Here is a 17,851-nt window from a genome sequence, read left to right on the forward strand (position 1 = left end):
ATGAAGTTTTATTTTTGCCAGCCTGTTTTTAAAAGATGTCAGGCATACTTGTAATAGGAATGGCTCTGTTGTGATGATTGGATGTTTGTAATACTGCTGATAAAATGAAGTAATTAAATCCTCCCAGCACTTTGGCAACAATGTTACATATCTTTGGGTAATATAAAGGAATATGAGCATTTGCACAAAAAATACCATCATACCCCCTAAAACCTGAGGTGTTTATAAAATATTATTATCTGTCATAGAGAGTTCCCGTGCTAAAATCATTAGGGTGTGTAACAACACATTTCCTTCTCTTGAGCAACAAAAAAGGAAACTTCTGAATGAATATTGATGTTGTGCAGATAAACAGTCAATATTACAGAAGCACAGGCGACAAGAACTCAGGAAGGTGACGTCAGCAGGGTGGGCAATCCCGCTCGCGTCATCAGTGCAGTGCAGCACACACACACACACAGACACACACACACACACACGCACCTGGCGGACTGTAGTGACTCGACGCAAGGTGGGACGAGTTTTGTTTTTTGTTGTTTTTTTTCATTTTAAATTTGGCATTTTAAAGAACATTTTATTACAATTATTATTACACATTATATAATATGTAGGGACGTAGTACAATATTTGGAGAGAAAAATGATATATTTGGTCATTCCTCTAGTCGAGCGGGAAGGGCAGCCCGGAGAAGGGAATCGACGTGGTTGAATTGAGGACATTGCAGAAACGCTGTGTCAGTTTTTGTGGCTCCCGCCACGGGACCGGACCTTGTGTTGGGATTTTCACTCAGGGAAAGACGTCACAATGGTCAGGTACTGATCAGGAAATACACTTACGAGATATGAATGTCACCCCATGTGGACCCCACGAGGATCGTTCACCCTCTCTAGATACCCGCTGAGACGCCTCCAGTCAAATGTGTAGATGAGGAGGTTCTGGCCCCGAGTCGGGGGGCCACGCTCATTTTGTACCTTTTGACCTCAAGGTCGGGTTACTTCCTTATAAGGTCTTGGTTTTAACACTCTTGGAATTTGGGCAGTTGGGGTGCGGGGCTCCACGGGATGGCACCCTAGACAAAGCTGCGGGTCAGTGGAGAAGTGCGGGGGTAGCGTATTCCTTGACCTCACATGATGCGTTCTCACAGACAAATTTCAACAGCTGCTCGTATAAAATGACCTCAAAAAAAGCTTAAACCATGAATAATCTAAATAGCCTTAATAAATTGGGGTTTATTAAGGTTTGCGTAATAAACTGGAGGCTGCTGGATGAGATATTGCAGGAGATAGCTTGCTATTCTGTCCTCTTTATCATACGTACCATGACTGGCGGCTTATAATTAACTGCTCATTTGGTTGTGAACGCCTGTGTGCGCGTCCACGCCAGCAGATGGTGCATTCCTCCGGGTTTGTTGAAAAAGCTGCTGCTGGTTCATGTAGAGGCGGAGTTTGTGGGTTGTCGACGCTCAAGCAAGCAAGCAAGCAGCAGAAGCAGCAGCAGCAGCAGCAGCGGGCTGAGGGCAGCAGGCTCAATACGTCCTCCCGTCCGCCCTGAGAAGGTCAGCCTCTCAAATTCAAGCAGACTCCATCCTTTGTGCAGAGACTGCCAGGGGAAACGAGCAGCAGCAGGATGCTGGCCTGTACGGAGATGATCACTATGTGTCTTCAGTCTGCCAAACATGAACACTTGAGAAAGCAGCAGGGGCTCGACCACAACCAAAATCAAGGCACTTGTCTTTTTCAGGATGTAAGTACCTTTTTTTGTGTTCATCGTGGCATCACAGATTTGCATCCCACCTTTCTTATCGATATGTCTTTGTGAAATCTTTTGTGTGTATCAATGGATCTGTATTTAGATGTGACTGGCCAGTGGCCACCTCATTCACCCAATCCTGTCCTTCATTATGCTCTTGAATACTTCAGTCTTCCATTCAAATGTATAGCAGGCCTGTTACGTAAGAAAGGTGTCTGCCCATTACCAGGGTGACTAACAAATGAGATGCCATAACATAATTCTTGATATACTGTACATGCTTTGATTTAATCGTCTTTTTTAGCCAGTGGAGCATCAAGGTATAGTTGTCTAAAATGTGCTTGTGTTCCAGTGTTTTATGTGATAATTAGGGTCATGACATTGGTAGTATCGACTTGCCTAGGGTGTCTGCAACATAAAAAAGGATATACTATGAATTATTAATTTCCCTCACACATCCCTTGACAGAATCCAAGGGATCACACACTTTCAATTATTCAAATATGCTATGTATAGGTATGTAAGGGTGAGATCTTTATATGCAGAAATATCCCCGATACATAACCGTTTCTTTTGGTTATGGCCTCAAAACGAGGGTGTCCTCGTAGTTTTAATGTTTTTCAATAAAGGGGATGATGGCCAAATTCTACAAGCATCATTGCAGGGTATATGAAGTCCTCACTTCATATTTTGAGGTTATATGGTTGTATTGATCAAGTGTTCAGAAAATACTGGACCGTGTAAATATCATCATTGCCCACTTTGAGAATTGAGGCAGATTATTGGCAAGAGACCACTAAGCTGCAGTAAGAGCACTTTGGTGTATTGCAGTTAGCATCTATCTTCACCAGGCACACTACATTAAGTATACTGGAAGGAAAACTTATCCAGCTGCATGCACTCCAAAATATTATTTTACCTTGATTTTTTCTTATCTAGTTGCACAGCTATAAATGCTGCTTTTCACGGTCTGTTAATCTCCACATTTGATTTTCTTCCTCAGCATAGACTCATTATAGCATACCAGACTTTTGCCTGTGTGTGATCAGGCAAACACTGAGTGTGTGCTCTAAAATGCTCCCAGCTGAATGAAAACTGTTAGTTTTTGATTCCCTGAGAGGTATTTCGCTACTTTTCTTTGCTGAATTATCTTCAGAGGCTAGCGTGGAACATTACTGCTCTTTTCCTCTACATTAGCCGTGGTAACTCATGATTCATAAGGAAGACAAAATGCATTTGGAGGAAAAAATAGGATCTCAATACTATGTGTTTACTGTCACTTACAGTAACTGTTTCAGTACGAATGATGACTTGAAAAGAGGTTTGCATATCATCCAAAAGATGTCAATGCACCACAATGGTTTTCCATTTTCCTCTGCTGCTATGCCAAAGACGCATTTTCATCTTTCGGCACACATGAATTTATAATAAAATGCAGGAATAGAAATGTCAATGCTTCTTAGCAGCATATTGTAACTTGACAGTCTAAAAAAGAAGATGAATGTGTTATTAGTATGAAAAATTGCAGTTACAGAGCACTTTTTTTGACCTTATTGGATGCAGTAAATTAATTTATTGTTTTACTTCTAGAATCACATTCTAAGAAACACAACCAGAACAAGTGCTTGATTTTCAGAGCCATTGCCTTTGTGGTAGTTTTGTTATGAAGTTTTATTGGTGTTAATCATTTCTTACAAAATTCATATTAATTAGTGTCATGTTAATCATGTAAAAAAAAAAAAAAATTGGGGGACATTTTACCTATAAAATACTAAAAATGAGTATACATGAAGCTTGACCTAAATTAACCGGCGATTATTGATTGCGGTCAGTGAATTTTTCTGTACAGTGAATTTTCAATTGTCATCTATTCAAGTTTTGTAACAAGTTGCAAATTTAGTGCTGTAATACTTTACCAGTAACCCAGAAAACAACTGGATGTTTTTCAAAAAGGCCATACAAGCCATCATATTGTGCAGATTTTGTTTGATCTTGTTGTTCTTTGACAGCTCACTGGCAAAGAAGTCTGGATGATGACCATTTGAAATGAATTGAATGAATTTAACAACTAAGTTATGTGCTCTTTTCTGTTTATAAAGCGGTCACAGGGTTCAAGTGTTCCTCAAAAGATGTTTAAAAAGATCGGTGCAATGGCTAAATGTTGTCTCATTCACTCTGCCTCTCCTCGGGTTCAGTGTTATATTACATGAGGTTGAAGAAAACAAGAATAAGTGCTATGACGTTTTGAAATAGAAGGACATAAGGAGCTGTATCTGCTTCTGAAGCATATGCACCAAACCGAGGGGACATTTTAAAGCAGCATGATCATCATAATACCCGCAGAGAAAGGAAAGTAAGAGGGATTATTCTGAAGCTTCTTGTATCAGCATATAAATTTCAGCATTTCATTTCCTCTTATGTGTGTGCATTCTGAATTGTGGAAATTAGAGCTCTTCTTAGATATTTTCCTTTGCAGAAAGAAGAAGGTAAGAATTGTAGAGACCTGCTGACACGGACGGCCTCTCCAAAGAGCATAACATACGACACTGATTTAGAAATGTACATTTAGAGATAAATGAATACTCATAGTCACCATAACATGATTTTTTTTTCTCTGATTGCAGATTTTTCGCAGGGCAGACAAAAATGGTAAGCATTTGTAATTGCAATTAATTTAATCCTTCTTAGAACATGCATGCATTTAGTTTTTACAAATGAATGACATTTACTGTTTGTAAAAGAGGCATGATATTGATGGTTTTGTTTGGACATGTAGGCAACGGTCAGCATGTCTGCTTCACTGCAAGAAGGTTGCTGGCTTACATCTGACAGGGGGCCGTTCTGTGTGGAGTTTGTGTGTTTGTGTGTTTAACCTGTGTCTGTGGGTTTCCTCTGTAGGAAGGTCTGTAGGTCTGTAGGTTCATTGGAGACCCCAAATCGCCCAGTGAATAAGGGAGTGGATGGTTCTGTTTTTATATGTAGCCCTTTGATCGACTGGAAACTGGTCCAGAAAATCTACTACTCACCAATTGACAGATGGAATAGGCTCTGGCCCCCCATGACCCTGGTTGCACGATTGTCTGCAGATAATAAATTAATGAGTTAATGTTTAGACATGTCGCCTGTTGCAAAACTACATGAAACCTGTAATGACATCCGCAAGATCTGTGCACAATGGTGAAATACAGCTGCATCGTTTGGTTAAATGATGATGCTGTAATTTGTCATCTGTGTTTTAAGTCATTACTGAATAAGCAATTTTGTATTTAAGACTATGTCTTAAAATATTGAAATTCAGCATGCAAAAGTGATAAGTGATTTTTTTCAGGTTGAATATCAAGTACATTATCAGTTTTCTCAGGAGGCGATGAATGTGTTGCATAAGAGCAGTGTTAATGATGCATGACATTAGAAACAGAAGATGTTGTTGGTTCTTGGGAAGCTACTCAGATACAGTAAGAGATGTATTCGGTGAAATATGAAGGGTTTGCTTTGAAGGAACTGTTAAGGGTAGAAGGAATTTATAGTAAGACCTTTCTTGATGGGAAAATCATTAATACTAAATATTGAAATAAAGCTTTGATCTTCTCAACTAAAGCAGTTCACAGAAATTGATTGCAAGCTTCACTGCAGCAAAAGCTGTTTAATATGCTCAAATTAAACATTGTACCATATAATAATAGTGCCCATAAAATAATAATGCCGAGTTTTCACTAATAATTCTAGAGATGGATACTGCAGCTCTTGGGTGCATTGATACTGCAGCAAGAGCTGATAATATGGTCAAAACAAAAGTTGTAGCGTAAAATAATGCACAGTTTTCATTAATACTCCTGAAGATAGATATGTTATGTAATTAGATGTAAATAATGTAGGTCTCTGTTTTTATCTTGAATTGGGTGGATTCTCTTGTGTGTTTAGTATTTTAGGCACCTTATGAGAAGGGTACAACATTGAAAACATTTTAGTATGATGCACCATTCACATGTTATTTCATATACAGCACCATCGCTGTCCATAACCAAAAAACAAACAAACAAACATTCATAGTTCGTGATTTGTGTGTGGTATCAATCTAAAGGTTAAATGCTTTTAAAAAGTACAAGTTGGGGCAAATCACTTGCAAAATTCTCCAATATCTTCAAAGAGGAAGATTTAAAGTCTTAAATGTTTTGGTACAGAATTTATCTTCAGTTTGCAGCTCAGCTGTGCGTGTCTTCATAAACTCTTATGTATCCAAGAAGAGAGCGCCTCCTCCCAATCAGCAATGAGTGGGCTGCACTTGATGCGCCTCAGTTGCTGCAGAACTACCACACGAGGAAGGCTTGCAACCAACCCCCTGCACTTTATCTGCAATATTGTGATCTGGAATGCATTTGAGACATTAGACATTATTTTAATTGAGAAAATACTGTCACATACGTACTTTTTCCAGCTTTTACCTACCAGACATTCCTTTGTGATTAATATTTTACTGGTTACCAGTCCACATATGTGGTACCTAATAGAGGCATTTACTTCTGCTGCCAAATCACTAAATATGAATGAAAACAGCATTTTTATCTGAAATTATTGTCATGAAAGAAGGCTGCATTTGTCAGAGTGCAATGTAAGGGGTATCCATTAGGAAACTTTTAAACAAAAGCAATGTAAGTTTAATCAGGTCAGCTGAATTTCCAATACCTTTGGTAGGCCAAAAAACATTTGTCAGTGACATTAACTTAATTTCATTTTCATGTCATTTTCACATTCATTCACTCTGCATTCAAGTTATTTAATTGTCGTTTGCAGCAGTGCTGTTCAAAATTAGATTGTCTGTAAGCGTTAAAAAAAAAAAGTTATTAAATTGTGAATATCTGTTCTTCGGTATTATTAACTGTCAGATTCACTTGAATCACATTTTGAATAAGAAATGGAGTATGTTATCCACAAAATAAATTAATATAATCTAAATTACATATAGAGTCTGTAATATTATCAGTGAGGCTTGTATATAATGCATTACAGTATGTTTAGTTTTGTCCTCTTCACCACAAATTTATCTTTTAATGCATCTTTTCCAGTTCAAGGGCCTTGAAGGTTTGCAGTTGTGATCCTGATGTGGTGATGAATGGAAAACTTGAAGCCTTTTAGCTGTCTTGTCACCCATCGAAACATTGCTTTGAATTACCCAGTTGAGTGTGCTATAAACGCTCCATCTCAGTCCAGATCCCAGTCATGCAAAATGAATCTTATTTTCCAATTGCATCACCACTTTCTCATTAATTATCTGCTAAAATGCATGTTTTTTTATAAGAATTTATTAATAGTTCATCCAACTTTTCTACTCTACACTGATGGTGTTCCCATTAGTATCAAGGTGCCTCTAGACCCCTTTTCTGCAAATTGGCCTTCTAACATGAATTATGATTAAACAGACATTGTCTTGGTAAAACACATGTTTGAAGAAATGAATGTCTTTTCGCTCACTTTGAGAAAAAAAAAACACTTACATAATGTACCAACTAAGCTGCATAGTAACTTGTATTGAGTTATCTAGTTTGGTGTGCATGTGTTCTAATGGAGAGGAATTTTAGAGTTGATCAAGAGATGGAACAGATTTTTTTTAACTTTTTTTATCCTAGTTAAAGCACAAGAGAATTAAGAGACAGAAAATGTGATCCTCCCTACCCGTATTACTTTGTCAGTCACAGATTATTTTCTGCCACAACACGGCAAACATGGTCATCTGCTTTGTCTTTTAATGTTGATAATCAGCAATACTGAACTGAAAACAATTTACAATCCAAAGCACACTTTTTACACTCACAATATTGCCAATATTAGACCACTCATCCATTCATTTCTTATTCATTTTGAAAAATATATACGCAGTAACACAGAAACTTAGAAATATAATTGCCAACTGTGGATCTTGAATGAGGTGAAACCACTTGTAGGCACTTCTTAGACTTTTGTTATTTGAAGATCACATTGTTATTTGTTAGATGAGCCATGTGGTGTAAAAAGTAAGCAATTAAAGCAGCTAAAAAAATGACTTCGTTTTGGGGGATTCAGCTGTCACATGATTTGGTCAATCAACTGAAATCTAGTGAAACAGTAACTTCAGTAACAGATTGAGGTATTGCTGTATAACTGTGCTTTTAATCATTCTTAATTTAGCTGTGGAATTAGATTTACAACTATATTATTTCAATTTCTATAGTCTGGGAGTTGTATCATTTGAAAGTTTCATACTTGTGATATAAATAAAGGTAATCAAATAAAATATTCACTCATTGACCCATTCATTGGGGATCATTTACAAATTAATAATCATAAAAATTGAACTCCTCCCTTGCAATAAGACACATTCTTCATAAAGGTGATTATTGATTGAGGTTTCAATGTGATTTTGCCATGTTCCCCAGATGATGGGAAGCTGTCCTTGGAGGAGTTCCAGTCATATTTCACTGATGGCGTCCTCACTGATGAGCAGATGCAAGAGTTGTATTACTCAGTCGACAGGCAACAAACAGAGTAAGCCTGTAACTCTTCTGCCATGTGCGTCCCATCAGTCACGATGCTTCGTTTTTGGAAGTTAAATCTCTCTTAAGGATTAATTTGATATTACAGGCCTAGTTATAGTACTCTCTTTAAAGAGTGAACACAAATGAGATTGCAATTATGTAACACATGTAGTCCTCACTGTTTTACAATCAAAAACATTTATAGAAGACAGATTATTTGTAGTGTACTGCTCATCTCTATTTATATTTGTCTTAAATGAGCGAGAAGTATTCTAAGACCAGTGAGGAATTGTCCAAATTTGATCAAATTATTATTGCATTAAGCAGCCTCTGGGACCTATGTTTGTTGATGTCTGGGATATTAAGTGTGTATATATATGTATGTGTGTGTGTGTGTGTGTGTGTGTGTGTGTATGAATACTTATATATTAATATCAACATGCAAATGAAGCATTTCTTCCATGCACATTATTATATTAAATGTCAAATTATTATTTTATTTTTCATTAATAACCCTTTGCTTTTTTCATCTCTGTGTTTTTCACACAGTAACCTGGACATAGAAAAACTCTCAGGTAATCTTTATAAGCTAATGCTTTTCACCAGACTCAAGCCTATGTGATTCTGACTTACTGTTATTGTACTGTTGTTTAATGATGGCTATAATATATTTCTCAGCATGTTTCAGTCTGTGACTCAGCATTTAAGATGAAAACTATACCCCTTCCTAATTTAATCTGATTTTGATTATCTTCAAATCTTTTTCTTCTCCAGAGTATTTTAGTCCACATCTGGGAGAGTATGTCAATGTGCTCTCTGCTCTGGAAAAGTTGAATGTGGCCATTTTAAAGGCCATGGATAAAACTAAAGAGGTTGGTGATATTCTTTTTGTTCTTTGGTCTTTTGGTCCATTATGTCATTTAAATGTAGTAGAACATCCTTGTGCACTTGCCTTATTTTCACTAAAATTTTGAACATTTGTACATGCCCTTTCTCACTGCATATAAACATTTTTATCCATTTTTAGAGCTAGCAGTTTGAAACACCCTCTTAGAGGTCCTTTTGCTTGTGCTCTTTTGTGCCCAAGATGATGCATTGCCATTTTAATTGTTTAGAGCTGCCCAATGACAATACATTTTCATACTTGAGATCACAGATTCTTCAGATATTTTCCAGAACAAATAAGGCTCCTAAAGTTCTTTTTTCAGTAGAAAGACCTCAGGAAGCAGAAGGTGCATGTTGATACTATTTACACTCCCATGGTCTGTTGGGCATTGGCAGACTCTAACATTTTGTTGTGGATGGCCTCTGTGCTTTTTCAACATTGCAAAATGCATCGATGATCAACGTCCTGATTGTTTATCTGGCTTAATTTGAAGGGTAATTATACATTCCTATCCTCCCTAAATAACGGTGTTAATACCACATTGTGAAAATACATACGTATTCTATAGCCAGGATATATAATATAACCCATTTATGTGAGTCATTTGATTGTTTAACCACTCTTTTATTCACTTTAGCAATAATTCTTGATTTCATTTTTTTCTTTTATTATTGACCATGTAATACTATGCAGATTTATGAATTAAGATTTTTTTTTCCCTTGCTATAAATGTGAAAAAGAAATGATTACTCACTTGCAAATCTTCATATATCTTGTTTTGATTTAGCATTTTTTTGTTTCTTTTCCCCTGAACCAGTATGGTCACTATAATTCATAACATTTTTGTAATGGAATGTTTATTTTGTCATTTTAATGTGTCATTCATACTTTTACAAATTCCACTTAAGTGGTTTAATTGGGGACACTAGTCAGTTACACCTAGGACCACCTATAAAGAAATATGAATTAGTTTCAAATTACAAATACTCATATTAAAGCATTAAATGCACGACTGAAGTACCCATTTTCAACTACACTTGAGGAATTACATAAATAACAGTATAATTGCTCATGATTCAATATTGGGTTTAAAAATGGTCACTTAATAATCTCTCACCCACTGAATTTTGTATGACATTTTCAGCTTTAGATATCATTGGCTTATCACTCCCAGCGAAATTGAAATTGATAAAAATTGTCATATACGTTTATATTTTATCTATTCTCATATATATATTTCCTAGTAATGAGTCTGCATCTAATCAAATCTAGCATTTAATGATAACCTGTTTGCATTTGACCAAGAAAATTTATGAAGCCTCCTCAGTTATATATTGAATGAGATGTAGAGAGGATTGAGGTGTTCACCCCTGCTCTTGCAGAGACTTAAATCATGCAGTTTTTCAGTGTTCACAGTTAAGTTCAACATCAAGAATTCCTTCTAATGCATAATCAATAGTTCATCTCACTTCCAATCAAACCTGCTCATGTCAAAGCCAACTAGACAATGTTTATTTCAGTTGAGGAGTGAGGCCAATTCAGGTGTTGACTGAGGGAGATGGAGGTAGACTCATGTTATGATTGCTTTCTTGGTATAAATAGGTGAGTGTGTTTTTCATGAAAGGGTGGAGGAAAAAGCATATCTAATGTCAGGCCTCCACATAAACTGCTGCACAAACATACCACTTTTACATGTCACTTTATTACATTCTTTTTAATTTTGTTTCCTTTTAAGAATCTGAGCCTTGCGATCACCTGTCCCACTCACTCTCCCCGCCCCTCTATTTTTTATCTCTTTTACCCAATACATCCATCTTCTAAGACACTATCTGTCCTTCCGGCTCTCTTTATCACCAGCACCTTCCTGCAGCTTGTGAATTTTTCATGTTGTTATTCGCCTGTCAAGTGGATTCTTTACTCTGAAGTGCAAAGTTATTAAAATCTTTTTGGCGAACCCAAGATAAAACTAATCTGAAACAGTGATTAATGATCTCCACTATTCGAAGTTTGATTTAAGAGAAAGGTTTAGTATGACAACACTCTCAGAGGTACTCCACGGTAATTTTTTCAATAATGTATGTCGACTTAAAGGAGAAAATAATGAAATGAACAGAGCAGACATTGTTATAATTTTATTTGTTAAAATAAAAATAAAAATAAAAATAAAAATAAAAATAAAAATAAAAATAACTCTGGTGTCATAGCCCTGCTGTCTTGCAAACAATGGAGAAAAAAAGAGGACTGTTTCAGTAACAATTTACTGTGGCCGACAAAAACAGACACATGTTTTCCAGAAACTCCAGTGTCTTTTTTTGAACATTGCTTTCCTTTAATATTTGTTTGGTCCCTATTCTGTTACTTCACAAAGTACTGATAAGGATGATAATGTGATACTGGCAAAAACTGCGATCAAAGAACACATGGAAGCAGCAATCACATCGCAGAATCTCAAGAAATATAAAAATGATTTCACTTTTAAAGCTCCAGAAATAGTCTTTACCCACCTGTACAGTCTTAATTCAGATTAATCGTCACTACATGGTGCATGTTTGAATAGCTTTAATTTGCACCCCATGCCTACAATGTTATTATTGAACAGTTTAAAATAAATTAAGAGTCCAAGCTTTAATAAGGGGTGCGTATAATCCAAACAAATATAATGATGCACCCCATGATGCACTCCCTTAATGAGATTGTAGAGTTTTTGAGCACCAGCTGTTTTGCTGCTCAACAAAGAGCACAACATAACCAAATATTATCAGCTTTCATTTTGTTTTCTGAACATAAACAGTGGGGAGAACAAATATTTGATACACTGCTTTTTTCAGCTTTTCCCACTTGGAAAGCATGTAAAGGTCTGTATTTTTTTATCAAAGGTACTCTTCAACTGTGAGTGGCAGAATCTAAAACAAAAATCCAGAACAACACATTTAATGATTTTTAAGTAATTAATTTGTTTTTATTGCATGGCATAAGTACATCAGAAAATCAGAACTTAATATTTGGTTCAGAAACCTTTGTTGGCAATTACAGAGAGCAGACATTTCTTGTATTTCTTGACCAGGTTTGCACACACTGCAGCAGGGATTTTGGCCCAATCCTCCATACAGAACTTCTCCAGATCCTTCAGGCTTCAGGGCAGTCGCTGGGCAATATGGGCTTTCAGTTCCCTCAGAAGACTTTCTATTGGGTTCAGGTCTGGAGACTGGCTAGTCCACTCCAGGACTTTGAGATGCTTCTTACAGTGCCTCTCCTTAGTTGCCCTGGCAGTGTGTTTCTAGTTGTCATCATGCTGGGAGACTCAGCCACGACACATCTTCAAGTCTCTCACTGAGGGAAGGAGGTCGTTGGCCAAGATCTTGCGATACATGGCCCCATCCATCCTCCCCTCAATATGGTGCAGTTGTCCTGTCCCTATTGCAGGAAAGCATCCCTAAAGAGTGATGTTTCCACCTCCATGCTCCATGAGATGGTGATCTCGGAGTCGTACTCATCCTTCTTCCTCCAAACACGGCAAGTGGAGTTTAGACCAAAAAGCTCTATCTATGCCTATCAGATCACATGACCTTCTTCCATTCCTCCTCTGGATCATCCAGGTATTCATTGGCAAACTTCAGACGTGCTTAGACATGTGCTGGCCTGAGCAGGGACTGGGGAGCGCTGCAGGATTTTAATCCATGATGGTGTTACAAATAGTTTTCTTTGAGGCTGTGGTCCCAGCTCTCTTCAGGTCATTGACCAGGTCCAGCCGTGTAGTTCTGGGCTGATCCCTCACCTTCCTCATGATCATTGATGCCTCGCGAGGTGAGATCTTGCATGGAGCCCCAGACCGAGGTAGATTGACCATCAACTTGAACTTCTTCCAGTTTCTAATAACAGTTGTTGCCTTCTCACCAAGCTGCTTGCCTATTGTCCAGTAGCCCATCCCAGCCTTGTGCAGGTCTACATTTTTATCCCTAATGTCCTTTCACAGCTCTCTGGTCTTGGCTATTGTGGAGAGGTTGGAGTTTGTTTGATTGAGAATGTGAACAGATGTCTTTTATACAAGTACCGAGTTCAAGGTACTAGGTGCAGTTAATGTAGGTTGTAGGTAATGAGAGGAGAACAGGAGGGCTTCTTAAAGAACTAATAGGTCTGTTAGAGCTGCAATTCTTACTGGTTGGTAGGGGATCAAATACTTATGTCATGCAATTGAAAGCAAATAAATTACTTAAAAATCATACAATTTGTTTCTCTGGATTCTTGTTTTAGATTCAGTCACTCGCAGTTGAAGAGTACCTATGATAAAAATGACAGAGCTCTATATGCTCTCCAATAGGGAAAAGCTAAAAAATCAGTAATGTATCAAATACTTGTTCTCCCCAATGTATTTATTTGTGGATATAATTACCTGTGATACAGAGTAAATGATCAATCTCCAAAATGTAACATGTTCATTCTTGGTCTGTTCTAATCCCTATTGCTAAGCTCTCTAACATTACCGAATATCATCAGCTGTCATACTGTCTTCAGATCATATATTATTTGTGGATATAATTAACTATGTGACAGAGTAAATGGTTTTACCTCCAAAATTGAATACGTTCATCCTTGGCCCACTCCACTCCCACACATCAAGCTCACAATATTTTGGCCTGACAGTCTTTACAAAATCCAGATTTTGTGATCAAAATATAGGAAGCTCATTTCTTTCCTGTTATGTACATCCATATACTTTCATCCAGGAGTATCAGGGTGATTCAGTGCTGGGTCAGTTTGTGACCCGCTTTCTGCTGAGGGAGACCTCTTCTCAGCTGCAGTCCCTTCAGTCGTCCCTGGACTGTGCAATGGAGGCTGTTCATGACCAGGGCCATACAGGCAGGAGGATACTGAAGAAACCAGAGGACCTGCCTATCCAGAGAGTGGTGAAGCGCCCTGGACGGCGCATCCAGAAGAACATGTGTCTCTCACCTACAGATCCCTACTCTGGCATGCTCACCACAGGTGTGTTTCACAAACGGTGCATTCAGAATGTGGGAGTCGCATGCCAGTTGAAGTAAGTGGAAAAATAAATTCACAGAGAGTTGCATAGAATACTCCCTGCAGTTGAAGGCCACCGTTTTGAAAACCCCGTTGTTATATCTAAGACCTGTGTTGTATCGTGCTAACGTTGTCTATCTGAACCCAGGGGTCAGTGTAGAACCAGACAACCATTGGGGTTCCCAGATCAACCAACTGGAGCAGCTCATAGACAAGCTGGACTGTGAGGTATGTTAGATTTTTTTCTTTTTCAACAGTATCTGACTCAACATACCATAAAAAGGAGAATGCTTTGCATTTTATGGTATCCTAAAAAAAGTGAAGTGTGAAAGGATCAAACCAGTAACTGGTGATAGGAATAAATTAGAATTAACTCTGTTCAGCATGTATATGCACATTGAATGGCTATATGCAGTATAAGTATTTTAAATGCAGTTAAAGGTGTCAAACACAAATTGCCATTACTATGAAGCGTACATAAAACTTAAAGTAATTTTATAATACTGCAGTGACATTCAGGGAAGTAAATCTTGACATTATCAACAATTATGGCAATATTGGCAGAGGAATATATATTGGTTTCGAATGTTGATAATGAGTAGTGTTGTAGTACTAATAAAAAGTATTAAGGTTTGCAGAAAGCGTATGAGGAACATAGAGCAGAAGCCCAAGAATACATACTGCTTCATTCTCTGTAAGGTTTCACTGAGCTGATGACCGCTGTGTGAAACTATCCACACATTCAGATATCGATTCCTGTGAGTCAGTGCTGCAAAGAATAGGGGCACTGTCTTAAAGAATTTTGTCTGTATGTCTGAAGAGATACACAAATTGCCCCTTGAAGCTTTTTTTCAAGTGCTTGCTTATATCCATCCATCCATCCATCCATCCATCCATCGTCATCCGCTTATCTTGCACTCAGGGCATGCTGGAGCCTATCCCAGCTGTCATTGGGCGAGAAGCAGGATACGCCCTGGACTGGTCGCCAGTCAATCACAGGGCCAGATATACAGGCAAACAACCATTCACTCACTCGGGCCAATTTTCCCAATCTTTTCCAATTAACCTGTTCCATGTTTTTTCATGTATTTTGTTCATGCATTGTTGCATGTTTTCGGACTGTGGGAGAAAACCGGAAAACCTGGAGGAAACATACGCAGACACGGAGAGAACATGCAAACTCCACACAGAGTTCCCCTTGTCAAATCAAAACCAGGATCTTTTGTGCTGTGAGGCAGAAGCGCTAACCACTGTGTCATCATGCCGCCCTTGCATCTATCATAGTTCAAAAAAAAAAAAAAAAAAAAAAATCAAAATGAAAGAATAAAATGAACAAAGTAATTGCAACTCTTTGAAACTTCTAGTCGGTTCTGATTTTCACATGGCTGCATCTTCCCTGTCACAACAATGTGTTTTGAAAGGCTGGGACAAGAGCATACAACTTTTGTAGCATTCATGTGAGCCACTTCTTCACTTGTACCTGACTAAAATATTAGCACCCTTTTTTTCAGAGTCCCTGTCTTGAGCCTCTTAAGGAAGACACATTGGCAGGCACATATAAATCAGTAAGTGTATTCAGAAATGATAAGCATCTTAATGTTTTTGATTTCATAAAGCAATCCAACATAATTTTACAATATGTTTTCTTTCCAGAACATTCTGCTGGTCCAAAGACAGATGTCTGTGAAGGAGAGAATTGTGGAGCAGTTTCAGCAAACTCTAAAGATCTACACAGATGCCACAAGCAGTCAGATAAACAACCTGCAGTATGTCTCTGTGTCCTAGTTCCTTTGTTTTGCCTCAGGATGTCCTTGTAATTCAACACTGGCACTTCTGATCCTCTAAATTTTGCCAAGGATTCAAGACAACCCAACTGAATTTCCTTCTCTCTATCTTTATCCTTCTCTCTCTTTCTATTATTAGCATTTCAGTCCAAAACCTGCCAGACAGATCATGCTTCATCATGTATGAATTTTGGCAGGATCGTCTCTCCTGGATGAGGTGGGATTGAAGGGAACATTTTGATTTGATTTGGAAGTCTGTCAGCAAAATATGGTGCCCTTTTATTGCTGAGCTTGTTGAGAGACAAGTGGGAAACTCATCATTGTCATGCTTATTTCTTCACAGTTATTTGCAGTCATCCATCAGTAAGACGTTCCAGCGCTGCATTATCGACTCACTGGAGGAGCCAGAAATGGTCTCCACTATGCTTCTCCCAGGTAAACATTTAATTACTGAAATTACAGTTAAATATCTTCTTAGTATCATAATGTTTGCAATGTCTCCAATGAAAGTTAAATTTTTTATGTTTTTTTGCATTTACATTCTACAGCTTCTTGGTGGATTATGAACAACAACTGACAAAGCAAAGTTGCTTCTACTCAGCACAATAAAAGCAAGGAGAAGAGGAGTGTTGTTTTTTCCATTTTTGCTATTTGATATCTGTTCCCTCATGGCATGATCAGGACTGTTTTCAGTTTTTTTCCCACAAGCTATATACTTCATTGTGTAAAAAAAAAAAGGAGACAAAGAACAATATTAAGTGTATAATCAGGATTTGTGCTGATATTCATTTCACGGTATTGGCATATTTCTTGCTTTTGGATTAATAAAAAAAAAAGCAAGAAATTGAAAAAATGCATGATTTCACATCTCTGGTTTCCTCAAAACTGCAGCTTTGTCTTGATATATTGTCAACGTCACAAAAATAGAAAACACATGACTGACAACAAATCTGTTTAGCCATCGTTTGTTTTCAGTACAAACAGGGATAGTGGTGGGGTTAACCTGATATTCCCCCTTGTTCTGTGGTTTCGTGCTCTGTTCTCTTTTTCAAAGCTTTGTGACAAGGCATCTTTCTGATAATGGATCAGACTGGCTTTGGGTCATACATAGTTAACTAGTAATTATGGTCCAGCTCTAAACTTTATCTTCTGTGTGTCACTCTTGCACTTTAAAATTTTTTTCCCATGGACCTAATTATGACAAAAAAACATCTAATGCAGATTGAAAATATATATTCAACAGGTGTTATTAAAATCCAAGAGCTACACTGAAAGCTAGTTACCTTAGCAAATGATAATTACTCTTAATTTTGCTGAACTGTTACTCTGAAGTGAACTGTAAAACTCAAAAGCCATTATTAACATTTACAGTTTGTGATGAGAAGAGCATACTGATACGAATTACACAATAGAAGTTTATATTTTGAGTACAGAAATATAGCAAAAATTGTTTGGTGTATTAACATTAGAATGAAGACTGTACAGTAATTAATGAAAGCTATATGATCTAAGTAGATGTTGTCAAAGTACATGTAAGTATAATATATTGAGCTTTGTTTTCTTTGATAATTTTAGGAATGAGTTTGTTCGCTCTTTTTGGAGCAATATGATTTCATTTAGATTAGAGTGGATGTTACTTGTTTTCTGGCATGAAATAAACTTCATGACATTGATGACACATTAATGCTCTGAGAATTCTTATTGTTCAGAAATGTCAATTATTGGGTTGGGGTGGTTTGTCTGGCTCTACTGTTTTTTGTCTCTTGTTAGGAGTCATTTTGGACTTTGTTCTGGACATCATGTTCCAGACAAAATACTGGAAATTAATTTGATGTTTTAAAATTGATTTTAAGTTGAAATTATTAAAAAAAAACATGGTTATCCCCCTTTTCATTGCTTAAATA

The 17,851-nt window shown here is 37.4% G+C and overlaps 1 protein-coding gene across 1 annotated transcript; it reads left to right on the forward strand.

The window, feature by feature from the left end:
* Positions 1-1,410: 1,410 nt before the first annotated feature.
* Positions 1,411-17,625, forward strand: LOC147214173 (N-terminal EF-hand calcium-binding protein 1-like). The gene is made up of 12 exons (XM_086142106.1): positions 1,411-1,743; positions 4,374-4,398; positions 8,160-8,268; positions 8,808-8,833; positions 9,033-9,130; positions 13,869-14,127; positions 14,312-14,391; positions 15,675-15,728; positions 15,817-15,929; positions 16,087-16,164; positions 16,291-16,382; positions 16,496-17,625. Exons 1-12 carry the CDS (start codon positions 1,627-1,629, stop codon positions 16,522-16,524), a joined length of 1,080 nt encoding a protein of 359 aa, XP_085998232.1. The 5' UTR covers positions 1,411-1,626; the 3' UTR covers positions 16,525-17,625.
* Positions 17,626-17,851: the final 226 nt, after the last annotated feature.

Source organism: Fistularia commersonii, chromosome 34 (assembly GCF_037954325.1).
Source record: "Fistularia commersonii isolate RoL2024-O1a breed Wild chromosome 34, RoL_Fcom_v1.0, whole genome shotgun sequence".
NCBI lineage: Eukaryota > Metazoa > Chordata > Actinopteri > Syngnathiformes > Fistulariidae > Fistularia > Fistularia commersonii.

Coding starts and splice junctions, on each gene's coding strand:
- LOC147214173 (XM_086142106.1), top strand. CDS start 1,627: ATGCTGGCCTGTACGGAGATGATCACTATGTGTCTTCAGTCTGCCAAA. Junction 15,930..16,086: donor AGTCAGATAAACAACCTGCA/GTATGTCTCTGT, acceptor TTCTATTATTAG/CATTTCAGTCCAAAACCTGC. Junction 16,383..16,495: donor CTCCACTATGCTTCTCCCAG/GTAAACATTTAA, acceptor TACATTCTACAG/CTTCTTGGTGGATTATGAAC.